Genomic DNA, 14,482 nt, shown 5'->3' on the forward strand with positions numbered 1-14,482 from the left:
AAAAACTACTGAAAACTATATACCTTTTTAATATTGCTGCAATAGTATTTGTGCAGTATTCGGTAGCTGTATTCCTGTAATATACTATAACTTATATTATGTCTGTAGTAGCATTTTTGTAGTATTCCTTTACTAGTATTTCTGTATTATAGTACATATATTTAATACAGACAATTCAAATTTTACTGCCATAACTTTTACCAACAAGGAAATTTCAAAGTGACCCAGCAAAGGCGACATGAATCTAGTAAAATTCTTCACCAGATGCATACAGCCATGTGCCAATATTGTTCAAAAACTAGAGAGCAACAGAGTGGCATCACCACATTTAGGGAGATACAAGCAACAACAATTTAATTCACCAGTAAACCTTCCCGCAGTAAACAAAAGCATCACGCTGAAGGGAAAGTAATGCACGATCCATAAAACGATGTGACAATTTTATTGTACATAAAATCAGGAACACACAGAACAGCACTCTGCTCTTGGAAAGCTAACCAAAGCAGATTCCAAGATTTGCATGAATTTTGTAGTCGAAAAATATTTGTATATACAGTACACTCGTTTTGAAAAATATACAGTGCATGCCAAAAATGAAGCTTTACAATAGAGAATTTTCCCAAAAGTTTAAAATCGCGTGTCATGAGCTGCTTTAAAAGTAAAAAAAAAACTTGAATTTTGCTACACACTGGTTAGGATGCACAAGGCCGTCCCTGTAAGTCATTAACTAATCTTTCGCCCATGCAGGACTTTGACTCATCCCTGTAGCGCTTTTGAATATATAAAACCGCAGAGATGCTGAGCACGAGAAGCAAGTTAAAAATCAAAATCTAGTAACAAGATCTTTTACTAATATGACTTAATAGTACCGTAGTTTTCCAGACAATAAGGCACACCTAAAAACCCAATTTGGCCAGAAATTTAAAAGTGAGCCTCATAGCCCAGTGCGCCTTATGTACTGTATAGTACGGCCAATAAGATTGGAAAAGCACACATTAATTATTGGTATAAAGTACTGTGCATGGTTTTACGGTTATACTGTGTTTGAGCAGGGAATTTTCTAAAAATTGATCAAGTTCGATAAATATTGCTGACCTCAATTGTAAAACATCGCATGCAACAGGATTTGAATCAGAGTTGGGGTGGTAGGGGTACCAACCCATTACAACTAGACTACCAGTGGTACAATTGAGATACGACAAAGCATTAGACATTATCACACGATTTCTAATCATGGTTCAAAGTACACTGATTTGCATAGTGCATTCTGATAGTTCAAACAGTTTCACCATTTCTTCACCAATGAATATTAGAGAATGCATAAAACCAAGTCAACAAAATACTATTAAAGCTCTTTTACGTCTACATAGATATTAAACCCAGAAGTTATTGACGCACAGGGGAAGAAGTGGAGAAACTGTTCAACCAACCAGAACGCACTATGCAATCAGTCATGTGGCCACCATGATTAAAATAGTGTAGTGCCTTTCTGTATTTGATCTGTACTACCGGTTGGTCTAGTGGTAATGTATGTCAGCCGTCTTTCTGCCATTTCTCAGATTTGAATTTCCCATTGCATACAATGTTGGGCGATTCGGGTTAGATGCATATATTAATGAATTACATTGATATGTACCTGGACACAAGAAAGCTGTTACTGTAGTCTCCTTGTGAAAAAGTAACATGACAAAATACTTTTTTGGGGGGTGCGCCATTTAGTGCGGAAAATATGGGACATCTTCGCTTACAGGTCGGTTGTTGCAACCAGGCTGGATCTTATTGGCCTTGCAGGGTCTGGACGAGATTCAAGCCTGACCCTGGTGGCAAAATCCAGCCCTCTTGGCCTTGGTTGGTGTGCAGCAGGCAGTAGAGCTGCTTCAAATGTGTCACTATGTTGTCTTTGATATCTGGGATGGAGATCTGGAGGCGCACGCTCCCGCTGTCGAAAGAGCGTGTGCTGTCTCCAGAGAACATCTCCGTGATCATGCGGGCCACCACCGGGATGATCTGCGAAAAAATAATATACTGAAGTTACAAATATTAAGCCTGCAAGGATTAGTCGACGTTGTTGATAAAAAATAATATTAGAAATAGTTAAAAATAAATTCTGTTGCTGACTATTTTCGCCAGACAATTTCTTTCAACAGAGTGAGGCATCTCTACATGAATATAATTTAGACTGAGAGTCACTCATGCGCAAGAGCGTCTCAATCGAAAGCTGTAAGACGCAGAATTGACGGCGTCAATATCAAGTACGCGTACCAAAACTTCTGAAGCAGGGGTCTCCCACCTTTTTCAGGCTAAGGGTTACATTGTGTTACTAATTAGCACAAGGGGCACCTGTTCTAAAACAGTAACTTAGCTAGATGGGTTGCTAAATAGCTAAAAAAGGTAGATTGATAGTTAGCTAGAAAGGTAAACAGGTAGAAAATAATAAGGAGCCAAATAGCTAGCTAAAAAAGTACAAAGCCAACAAATAGCTTGATAAAAAGTTAAAAAAAAAAACAAGCAAGACAGCTAGGTAGAAAGGAGGCCCAAAGTTTGTTTGATAACCAGCAAGAAAGTTAAAATGTTAGCTGATAGCATGCAAAAATATAAAGTTAGCTAGATAGCTAAAAATGTAGGAGGATGGCTTTATAGCACCTATAAATTAAAATTTAGCCTGTTGTTTTTCCCGTAAAATAAATAAATAGAAAGGAATAAATAAATGTGTTTAATACATGAATTGATTCTCATTCTATTCTCCTGATTGTTTGAAAATAATTATAATAATAATAATTATCAATACTTGAAAATATGTTTTTTGTCCATGAAGCCCATGAACCAAAAAATTATTAATTTGAATTTCTAAGAAAATAACTTATATTATTACTATGTTGTTACCAAAATTAGGGTTAAATCGTCTCAGTCAACAAATTAAAATCACAATAGCCCAGTACTGGCGAGATATTTTCAGATCAGGTCCGCGGGGACCTCATCGGTCTTTGGTGGGCACCCTGGTGCCTGCAGGCACCACGTTTGAGAACCCAGTCTTAAAATTTGGGAGCATTTTAGCCTCGAGACTACCTGCAAAGCAGACCTTGCGTATCATGGCAGTAGCTCGGTTAATCAAAGAACATAATAGACCGATTCCTCAACTATTGAAATAATGCGGCCCTTGAGTACTTGACTAATCGTTTCAATAGTCTGTGACGGGTCCACTGATAAAGTAGTCCTAAGTTGAAGCCCTCGTTGCCTTTAGAAAATGGTTCAATTCTCACCTGAACCATGATCAGTTTCCTTTCTGTTGGCCTCCCATCCGGCCACTCCTCCCCAAAACACAGGCTGATTTCAAATTGCGGAGGACTCTGGGTCTGTCCCCGCTGGTGGGCGATCACGCCTACAAACATCCAAATGAATAACTAACATCCCACAACTCAATTAGAAAAGATCAGACCGCGGTAAAACTCACCACTAAGAAAAGACTCCAAGCTAAACAGCTTTACTTTCGTCTGCCGCTCGATAGGATTGGGCGCGGCGGCGTTGGGGGCGCAGGGGCCCGACCAGTACACTTTGCACTGGCACAGACGCACTGCGTAAATATCGTGGCCGCTCACCTCCAGGATCAGACCCCGGTCCATCACGTCCAGCAAGCGGTTGGTGAAGTGCCTCTGCTTGTCGTTCGTGATGTTCTCCGTGGTGGGGAAGCGCAACTGCTCCAGGCTGACGGGCCCAAACAGCTCTTCCTGGTTGACCATAGGACCCAGGTCGCCATAGAAGAGCCTGCAGCCTTGCGGGTTGCTGACGGTAATGGTGGGACACATCTCACGCCCTCGGTACAGGAACTGCACCTCCAGGTCGGTCACTGAGAAAATTGACAGTTAAAGCAAAAAAACTTAAGGACCTATTGGTGATTAGGGATGCAGCAAAATAAATATTCTGGGTTATTTCTTCTTTTTGTTTTCCCTTCATCTTGGCAATATTATCATGGGGTTTTTTGGGTGCTATAACTTTGTATTTAAATTTCCGACCTTTAAGGTTCAAGGTGTAGGTGGGATACTGGTGGAAAGGAAGGAAGGAAATGAAGGGTCGATCGAATCCTAGGTGTTCTGTTAGTCAGTCTCAGGGGTGCAGTGGAGCCTATGCTGTTGAGGTCAAGACACACAGGCTCATATCTATATGCAATTACAAGCTTTGCTTGGCCATCATTGGCTGCAGATGATCACGTGACATTGCTCAATTGGCCAATCATTGCTGCGCGGAATTTAGCGCATTCAAGAGTGATCTAACATGGGAATGTCATCGTAGTAGGTCGCGTAAATACTTTCTTCATATTTCAATGCATACTAAAAAAGAAAGTGGTCAAACAAATATGTACAATATGCACGCGTAAAATTGGGTCCGGGCTTAAAAAGGAACAGACTTTCCTGTGAAAATTACATGAGAGTAGCACTTGCTAAAGTGAAGCGACGCATACCTGAACTGGGCTCTCAAAGGCAACAACAGAAGTCACACCGATTTGCAGTTCTGTAATTTATTGCGAGTTCATGCACTTTGTTGGTCTTGTTCTGCATGATTCATTTTGTACGCTAGTAAAAAAATACATCTCGTAAAGTAGGGATCTGTGAAGGGGCAGCATGGCAGCTCAGTTCTGCGGTCAAGGAATCAGACCTTCCTGTGTGGAGTTTGCATGTTCTCCCCGTGCTTGCGTGGGTTTCCTCCAGGCACTCCCGGTTTTCTCCCACATTCCAAAAAAAACCATGCATGTCAGGTTAATTGACCGGTCTAAATTGTCCTTAGGTGTGAATGAGTGAGTTGTCTGTCCCTGTGTGCCCTGCGACTGGCTGGCAACCAGTTCAGGGCGTCCCCTGCCCACTGCCTCAAGGTAGCCGGATGGGCTCCAGCACCCCCGCGACCCTACTGAAGATAAGCGGTTCAGATAATGGATGAATGGATCGGTTAAGGCACATAAACTGGTGGGGTTCGGTAGTGCCAACACAATACCTGAATGGTATACTTGTTGTTTGGACACATTTCAATGTCACTTTTAGCTGGTATTAGTTTAAAAAAAATAAAGAAATGCCCTGATAAATATATTCTATGTGTCAGAAATGAACACCAAAGTTAAAAACAATTAGACCCCCCAAAAATAAAAATAAAATAACTTACACTAAAATACATTTGTAAGTTGATATATTAAACAAATGGGCAGCACGGCAGCGCAGTGGTTAGCGCGTGTGTGGCACAGTTCTGAGGTCATGGGATCAAACCCCGTTCTCCCCGTGATTCCATGTGTTTCTTCCGGGCACTCCAGTTTCCTCCCACATTCCCAAAAACATGCATGTCAGTTGAATTGGCCGATCCAAACTGTCCCTAGGTGTGAATGAGCGAGTGAATTGTCTGTCTCTGTGTGCCCTGCGACCCTACTGAGGATAATCAGTGCAGATAATGGATGGATAGATTAAAAACAAATGTCAAAATACGATTTTAAAACATTCATTTAAAAAAAGTACAATAGAAAATGAGAAATAAATAACTAGTATATTACTAGCTGCTGTTTTGGTTTATCTTGCAGTTATATTGTTATGTAACAAAACAAGCCATTTAAGTGCTAAAAAAACACCAGGACAAAAAAGGCCAACTGATGTGAGTTCTAAAAATGCGAATAACACAAGCAAGTTCAATGTACTTTAAATGTGGCTGGCAATCAAAAGTAAGCTTTTTATTCTGCACTGAAGTCGATCTTTCTTGTTCTCCCTTTTTAAGTACATATTTGAGGCCACTTAGCTTTTGTGAAGACAGGAAAACGGGAGAGGGAGAAAGAGAAGTAACCGCCTGCAGAAAAGGGACTTCTTCAACCGGGATTTGAACCAGTTTACACAAGAATATTCGAATAACATAAATTAAGATTAATTCTCAACTTTCTTTGCAAATAGATAGTGTTTTTTAACGTAACAACAACCTAAAAAAATGTTGGTGCAGAAAATCGAATCCCTCCCTAGTTGAGTGTTTCAGTGCAAACATACTAGGAAGTGAGCTAATCCACATCTCCGGCGATGCAAACAAGGTGTCGGTGAGAGTCGGGGCCTGCATCGTAGGGTCGGCCAGCGCAGCAGCGACGGGCATCTCAGCCAAGGGTGGGGGTTGCATCTCCACATCCACTGGCTCCTGTTTAGGCCAAATTTTGATGGGTTCCTCTTTCGGCCACACTTTAGTCGTTTGGGGACAACTTGCAGACGAAGCCATGGAGGACTCTGAGCCCATTGGGGACCACAATATGAGAGGAGAAGGACTTGTGCCTAGTAGGAGAAATGAGCTTATCGTAACATCAACATATTTTACAGACTTAGGTGCACCTTTAAACAACATATTAGCCAGAAATGTGAAAGTGTGCATAAGAACCACAAATAACATTGTGAAAGACAAATTTAGAAAGTCCATCAACAAAATACTATACAAGCTCTTTTATGTACGTATACATATTAAACTGAGAGCGTATTCAAGCACAGGTAAAAAAATAATCAAAGTGCACTCTGCAAATTAGTGTGTCTGGCACCACAAGCAAATATAGTGTGAAAATTAGATAACATATAATGCCTTCTACATGTTATCCGAATCACTGATGATCTAGTGGTAGTGTCAGTGCACTCACCACCACAATCCCCATTCAATTCCTGTTGCAAACAATGTTTTGGGATTTTAAACAGTGATATTTATGTACTGATTAATCATTGCACTATCATACAGTATGTTGTAAGTGTATAGAGAGCCCAACGGTTATACACAAATAAACATAGCAGCTCTTAGTCTCAAATTTTCGCGCCCTATGTCACACTAGTAAAATAAACTCAAAATTCAGTAATCCTGTACACAAAAACATTTTAGGTTTTATTTGTCAGTTAAACATTTAAAAATGTAGTAAAATGAGAAAAGTGATACCTTAAAAGAGAATACTATCTGTTTTATAAGGTACATTTAAAAATATTGAAATATTGTATTATAATTTTGATTCCACCAAAATTTTAAGTTCAAAGTATATTACTAAACAATATATTCACGTTAAGGATTATTTTTTTTCGGAAATATTTAGCACTGTCCGCAAGCTCCAAAATCCAGCTCATGTCAGAAGAGCGGAATGACGCTTTACAGCAAAAAACATTTGCGACCAGATGATGAAAGCGCTGTAGCTAAGTCCGATCAGGAGACTTCTCTCACTACTGGTAACCAATGAAACCAGTACTTTCTGTTTCAAGTAGGAGGACAAGCCCCAACCAAAAATGCTGCCTGGAGAAGGAAGGGTACCGCCAGGTTGTACTTGCTCAAGACACACAACAGGTAGTGATGCCCCCACGACCCATGTGGTTAAGGGATCTGTGAACTGTGAATAATCCGGTGTGCCTTTTATATGAAAAATATACGACAACAGACTATTTTTTGAGGGTGTGCCTTATAATCCAGTGCGCTTATAGTGTGCAAAACAGGGTAATTATTTCCTTGACTATTGAGTAAAAAAAGAAACAAAAGTAACCTTAAGTCCTCACCATTGGATGGGTATGGAGGAAGAGATTCTGGTGTGTCTGGGATATCTTCCTCCGCGCCGTCTTCCTCGCCTGGAGTCCAAGAACCAGCATCTGAAGAACCTGGAGTTTCATCAACAAATGGTTGTCTAAGGTAGAGTTTTTTACAGGAATGGAAAATGATATGCTCTTTTAAAAGGCTGCTAATTATCAAAGGAACCAGCCTGTTAATGGACCACGGTTTGGTTGCTGTTGAGGGCATTTAGAGAAAAATGTGGGTAACTTGTATGGTAAGCATTCGGCGAAATGTAGTTGAAGAGATGGATTCAAAATAAGATCCTCAAAATGATCTGACCTATTAACCATTTTCTATGTGTTTTTTTTTCATTCGACTGTAAAAATCCAAATACTGTTCCAGTTAGAGGTAAGATCTTTAGCCACAGCTCGAGCCCGGCCGAAAATGGCAATCGTTATGTCCGGACGGGCTTCATTATCACTGACTTTATTTTTATCATGCACCCGTCACCGTTCTTTTCTGTCTCTCTGCCTCTCTCAAAGTTTTGCGCAAGATGCCTAAGGACTCTGCTGCTGTGGTTTATGGCCCAATTTTCAAAATAATATAAAATATATCTTGTCTTGTTTGAATTAGATTTAGTTACAAAAGACAGGCTTTACATGGTTATCATAAATCAACTCTCCTCCCACTGAGACCTCACACATAAAATATAAAATTTAAGCTTTGCTCCAAACTCAGTCCCGCATATCGGGCCGAAGATGAGTCGAGCATTATTGGCGCGACCATGGGTCGGGTCGGACTTTTTGGGCCTGTTCTTTCCTCTAGTTCCAATAGACAATTTCCTAAGACACACTTAAAACATTTCATTTAATTTCTCTAGTGCAGTGGCTAGCACATTCGCCTAACACGTGAAAGGGTGGAAACATTTTTTGGCCTGGTGAGGGATGGGTGCTACCAGGCTGTACTTGCCCAAGAAACACTACAGTAAATGGCGCCCCTATGAACCTAGTGGTTAAGGGATCCAGACACCCACCAACCTAGCCCTCTAAAACAGAACACTAGTTCAAATTTACTGTATATTACTAAAAAAAAAAACAACAACACAGAACTTATATACCAATTAGGGGCATAATGCGTTGGAAAAATGAAAAAAAAAAGGAAAAATGTGAATCATTATGTACCGGAGAAGAGTCGCTGTAGTCAGGGTAAATTCTGCCTCACAAAAATGAAAATTGTGTAACCATTAACAAGTCCTTTTAAGATGTTTGATTAATCATTTGTAAAACACTCTCGTGAGCTGAACTAAAATTTATATTCTGGAAAAATCCTGAAATTGTAAATCTATTTCGATTCATTTGGAGAATTTGTAATCAAGAAGGTATTTCGTGAGTTATCAAATCACAGATTGATTCAATATTTATTGTGTCCATTATTTTACCTGGATTACTTAAGGGTTGCAGGATGTCACAAACATCGTATATTTTTAAGGGGTTCATGGGGACCTCTTTGGTTCCGTCGTAGACAAGGTTGAATTCCCGGCTTTTGTTCAAGGCACACCGGAGTTGGGCTTTCCACTTGGCAGGATCGGGTTCGTCCGTCCCTTCCTGGAATTTCCCCGTCTCCACAGCCCACGCCTGGAGGAAAATATCAATGTATCAAAATATTGATACTACATGACTAACACAAACACATTTTTCACAACGTTTGGAATTTCTGAAAAGAGATGAGGTAAAATGATGAACATCACTAAATAATATGATAAAGATCCCAAGAGTCAAGAAGAGAACCGCAAGTTCGCAAGAGTTTGGGCCCCAGTGTTGTGGAATGCTCTCTACCCTGAGATTTGATCTGCAACCTCAGTGGAACTGTTTAAATCTAATCTTAAAACACATTTCTATTCTATAGCTTATGAATGACCTATACTTCATGTTGACAATATCTGTTTACTATTTGTTATTGGAAAATCTGTTGCAGCCTGATCATCCAAGAAGGGGGATTACCTCATGCGCGGTCCCTTCTCAAGTTTTCTTCATTTTCCTCATGTTGAGGTTTGAGTTTTTCTTTGCCCTCATGTAGGTTTGAGATCAGGGGATGGTGTAATAATAGTAGTTTGCAATAATCTGTGGTCCGTGCAGCCCTATGAGACTGTAGTTGGCAATAATCTGTGTTCCGTGCAGCCCTTTGAGACTCCTTGTATTTTTGAATTGCCCAGCTCTTGTGTTACTTGGGTATAACATGCAAAACAAAAATACAGGGTTTAATGACACAACCTGAGCATTTTACAGGTTTATTAGATAAGGATGTTTATCTAATTATCTATCTATCTATCTACGTTGGTCATATCCCTCAAGAGGTGTGACCGACAGCAAGACAAAAACATATACAAAAACAAAGGAAAGAAAAAAAGGAAAAAAATAGCAAAAAACACAAAAAAATGACCATGGCCAACCCAAATGCCCCAACAAGTTAATCACCTCATCACCCAAGTCGGTCATGCTTTCGTCCCTCCATATGAAACGGGACACAAGAAAGCGGCCATGTCACTCTGGTCAGGGTGACACAACACTCTTCTGTTCAACAGCAGGGCCCGACAGCTTTCACTGGTTTACCCCTGCCGTATCATACAGGTGGCCCTGTCCATCCCATAGAACGCGTCCAAACATCCCACTATCCTTTCACAACACCTCTCCACTCATTCCTATCACAAACAAGAGCTCTAGCTTCCACTACATTCATACCTCTTTCCTGCAGTGCACTCATAATACTATCCATCCACGTCAATCGCGGCCTTCCTCTTGGTCTCCTTCCATTTACTTTTACTCTGTAGATCCTCTTCAACATTCGCTCCTCATCCATCCTCTCCATGTGTCCAAACCAACAGAGTACTCTCTTATCAACACGCATGCTCAGTTCCACGACTACTCCAGTTCTGTCCCTCACAATTTCATTTCTCAATCTATCCAATCTTGTCACTCCTAACATTGTCCTCAAACACTTCATCCCAAAAATATTCAATTTCCTTCTTAAATCTGCGTTCAGGCTCCAAGTCTCTGCACCATACAACACAGTCGGCACAATCACACTCTCATACAGTCCCCTCTTAACATCCATACTCATACTTTTGTTGCTTATCTCTCTCCTCAGAGCACCCAAAACCTTGCTTACTCGAAATTAATATTTATTTTACGTAAAATAAGGTTCTCCAAAATGGAGCTGACATTGTCCTCTGCACTTTTATTGCTAAGGGTAAAACAAAGACTTGACAGGATGCTTAGCAAAGAAAATTAGAAGAAAAATGATGCAGTTTCATCACTTTGAGTCACCATAGGTTGGATTCTTCCTATGTAGCAATAGGATTCGGTTGCAATTCAGCAACTTTTAGTTGTTAATAGACTGATAGACCAGATTTGCTGGGAATTCTACAGTGTCCCTTTATACCAGGAGTCGACAAACATTTTTAAGGCCAGTGTTATGATACACATTTCTAGAAATAACAAGTAATGTTTTTACTATTATAGGGAACTATTGGAGCCCAATCCGAAATTCGGGCTCAGGCTTAAGATCCTAAAATGTCAACCAATACGTTTAGGTCAGGCCGGGCACAGGTTATCTCTGGCTGCCTTTTTTTGAAATAAATAAAATAAAATTATCCACCAGGCATTGTTTTTCTTTGTCTCTCTGTCTCTCCCTTAAAGTGCCACACTAGACTCTGAGGGACATACAGTACTATTATTGTGGTTACTCTCAACCAAAAAAAAGTCAATGTTGAAAAAGTGTTGGTTAATGTAACTTATGCTTATGTTGAAATTAGATTTCATTACAAAAGAAATGTTGTAAATTTGTTATCATAAATGACCTCTCCTCTCGAGCCCTCACAAAAGAAATATGAAATTTCACATTTGCTTTGGGCTCGGTCCTGCAAATTAAGTTAATTGCTTGGGCCCGGGGTGGGTCTGGCTTTAATACCTGTGTGAATTTCTTAGGCCCGATATTATCTCTAATAACTATTTTGTTACCATGTAATTACCAGGTTGTCATTATAAGAATTTTATTCAACAACTAAAACATCATGTCAGTTAGAATTTAGATAAACTGGAAAATCGCATTGACCCACCACTGGTGAGCTATTTTCAGAACCTGTACGCAGGCTACTCAGGTGATCTTCGGGGGCTATCTGGTGCCCAAGACCCCTACTTCAAACTAAGCAGGATCCAAACAATTTTTGATTTAATCCTTATAGTTTATCCTGGCATGGAACATTAGCATTATTTTTGGGTTATTTGTTGTGTTAATACATGGCTTTGTTTACATACAGAATAATTTACGGGTTTGTTTAAATAGGCTCCCTGTTGATTAAAAGATCTGTACAAAGTTAAACTTTGTTATTCTCTGTTGCTATCTCCCAGCTTGTGTCATCATTGCACTCCAGTCAGCTCATTAACGATGCATCCATCAATTATCTGCACCTCTTATCCTCACTAGGGTTGCGGGGGGCCCATCCCAGCTATCTTCGGGCAGTGGGCAGGTGGAACCTTGAAATGTTTGCCAGCCAGTCGCAGGGCACACAGACGGACAACTCACTCGCTCATTCACACCTAGGGACAATTTGGAGTCACCAATTTATCTGCCACGCATGTTTTTGGAATATGGGAGGAAATCCAAGTACCTGACGGAAAGAGACGCAGGCACTGGGAGAACATGCAAACTCCGCACTAGGAAGCTGGAATGATGCAGGTGCAAGTAATTTCTTAGAAGCGTTTGAATACACTATTCATTTTTTTCATCTTTCTTGGGATTTGACATTTTGACTCTGCTTGAAGCAAGCATTTTCTTACTTTAATGCACCACTGACAAATAGAATTTTTAGAGGGGAAAAAATCCTACAGGGACATGCATGATGTCACTCTCTAGCACTGCCCTGGGCCCCCATTCCTCGAAGAAATATAGCATAAACACTCTTTGGACTATATATATTTAACGTGACCTCAAACGATGCCCCCTACTTTTAAAGACAGACCATTCTTTCACCAAATGGATGGCACCAGACACGCAAAGCCCTTATTTTCTCAACCGTGTAACACAATTCTTCACCTTGAATATGGTATCCTCGTCCTCGTGCTGAGGCGTGTGTCTAGTGGCGTGCTTCCACGGGATCCTGAAGCGCATGGCATCCCGGTCGATCCACTCCAGGCCGGGATATCTTCCGCTGTCCACCTGGGCCACCAGCCACGGCTTCAGGCGGACACGTCGCGGCGTCACCGACATGGCGGCCGGCTGAGGAGGAAACAAAACAGCTGCCAAGGTGACGGTAGGACAGGTGAAATGAAAAACTTCTTCTTATCCCAATTCAGTTCAAGTAACGTTTTTTAGATTTTAACGCGTGAAAATCGTTTCGCCCAAATGAAATTAAACAACGACATCTACCTGTGCGAAACCGGAAGTCGCTGTTGCCTTTTTCCAATCGGCCCCTGGCCCCTCACCTCTACAAGCGTTTCCCCCCCTAACTGATACAAACTAATCCTTCCTTATCAGCAGTTATTTTTGTCGATAAAATGAAAAAGTAAAGATAAGGACAAGCGCCAAATGTGTCCGGTTGAGTGAATTCTTTGGGTCTGGTGTTTTTCCCCTCCCCAACTTTGCTTGGCTTCACCCCGCCCACTTCCCTCAACCGAAACTCAGGTAGGCCAGTGACGTCATGCCGATGACACACCTTTTCCGTAACACTGTACATACATGACGGTTCACTCTTTCCTCGGGAAAATTACAATATTATAATAAAGTCATGTATGTAGAACTAAAATGTACCGTATGTTCTGGACTATTGACTCTATGCGCACACGTGACCTTACCACGTAACGACACCATGACGGATGGCAGTGAACCGTTGTCCTGCCGAATCATCCTACCTAGTGGAGACGTCCTGCTGTAGGCTAATCTGACAGCGAGTTGTGTCTTCTTTCTTATCAAGTACAACTAGCAACACTGACACCCATAATTACTGCAAACATAATTTTTACCCTTGACATATAACAAGAGGTGGCATGCGTACATTTAGTGCGTGATTACCGTAGTCTACAAACATCATGCTAAAAAGCCACCACAGAAAAATATGCCAGGCTGAAAGCATAAAACAGTATTTTGAAGCAGTCAAGGAGTCAATAAAGACTAAATAGAAACGAAAATCGGAACAACTACAAAAAAACTATACTATTCAACACCATTGGCAATGACTAGTCAAACGAATATTGTGCAGCTGTCGGATTAGGATATCATTAGCAGGGCTAGCTATCGACCCACACAGTTTTCTTCCTGACATGTTCACAGATTTAAACGAATCCTCTCGTTTGCCTTACGGAAGTCCACGCGATCTGTACCATTCCTCCATTATCTGTACCACTTATCCCCAGGAGGGTCGCGGGGCTGCTGGAGCCCATCCCAGCTATCTCCGGGCAGAGGGCAGGGGACACGCTCAACTGGTTGCCAGCTAGTTGCAGGGCACGATCTGTACCACTGTATACACCAGTCAGTGCTGATCTAAACGCTTTTGAAATTCTGGATGCCTACCAGTTATTGGTGCTGTGCTGAAAAATCCACCCCCAACGTTAAATGTTTCCCTCACGCAAGCCGTCAAATATTCCAGGACTTGCAGCGAACGTTTTTTACAAGGTACGTTTGATGTATTTCCGAGGAATTTAATGTCAAGTAGGTACGAGTCACATCAAAAACACTCAATATTATAGGTTAGCCCGTGCTAACTTGCTACGTTAGCGTCCTACCCTTGCCATTCCTTACCACATAAACGAACTGCTTTTACTGCCATCAATCAGCGATTCAAAACAGTAATCTTCCAAATATCACATGAAATGATCTGCATTTGAAATGATCTGCATTTATATAGCGCTTTTCAAGTCAATGACTTCCCAAAGCGCTTTACATTGTGCTTCACATTTCCCAATAGCGGCCGTGATCT

The 14,482-nt window shown here is 41.0% G+C and overlaps 1 protein-coding gene across 1 annotated transcript; it reads right to left on the reverse strand.

The window, feature by feature from the left end:
- Positions 1-409: 409 nt before the first annotated feature.
- Positions 410-13,141, reverse strand: irf6 (interferon regulatory factor 6). Its single transcript, XM_088338336.1, has 8 exons — positions 12,937-13,141; positions 12,604-12,786; positions 8,951-9,146; positions 7,521-7,619; positions 6,006-6,278; positions 3,452-3,844; positions 3,261-3,379; positions 410-2,007 (listed from the first exon to the last, which is right to left on the reverse strand). Exons 2-8 carry the CDS (start codon positions 12,775-12,777, stop codon positions 1,777-1,779), a joined length of 1,485 nt encoding a protein of 494 aa, XP_088194462.1. The 5' UTR covers positions 12,778-12,786; positions 12,937-13,141; the 3' UTR covers positions 410-1,776.
- Between the last annotated feature and the right edge of the window lie 1,341 nt (positions 13,142-14,482).

The sequence above is a fragment of the Urocampus carinirostris genome, chromosome 6, assembly GCF_059441175.1.
Source record: "Urocampus carinirostris isolate Australia breed hairy pipefish chromosome 6, RoL_Ucar_1.0, whole genome shotgun sequence".
Classification (NCBI taxonomy): domain Eukaryota; kingdom Metazoa; phylum Chordata; class Actinopteri; order Syngnathiformes; family Syngnathidae; genus Urocampus; species Urocampus carinirostris.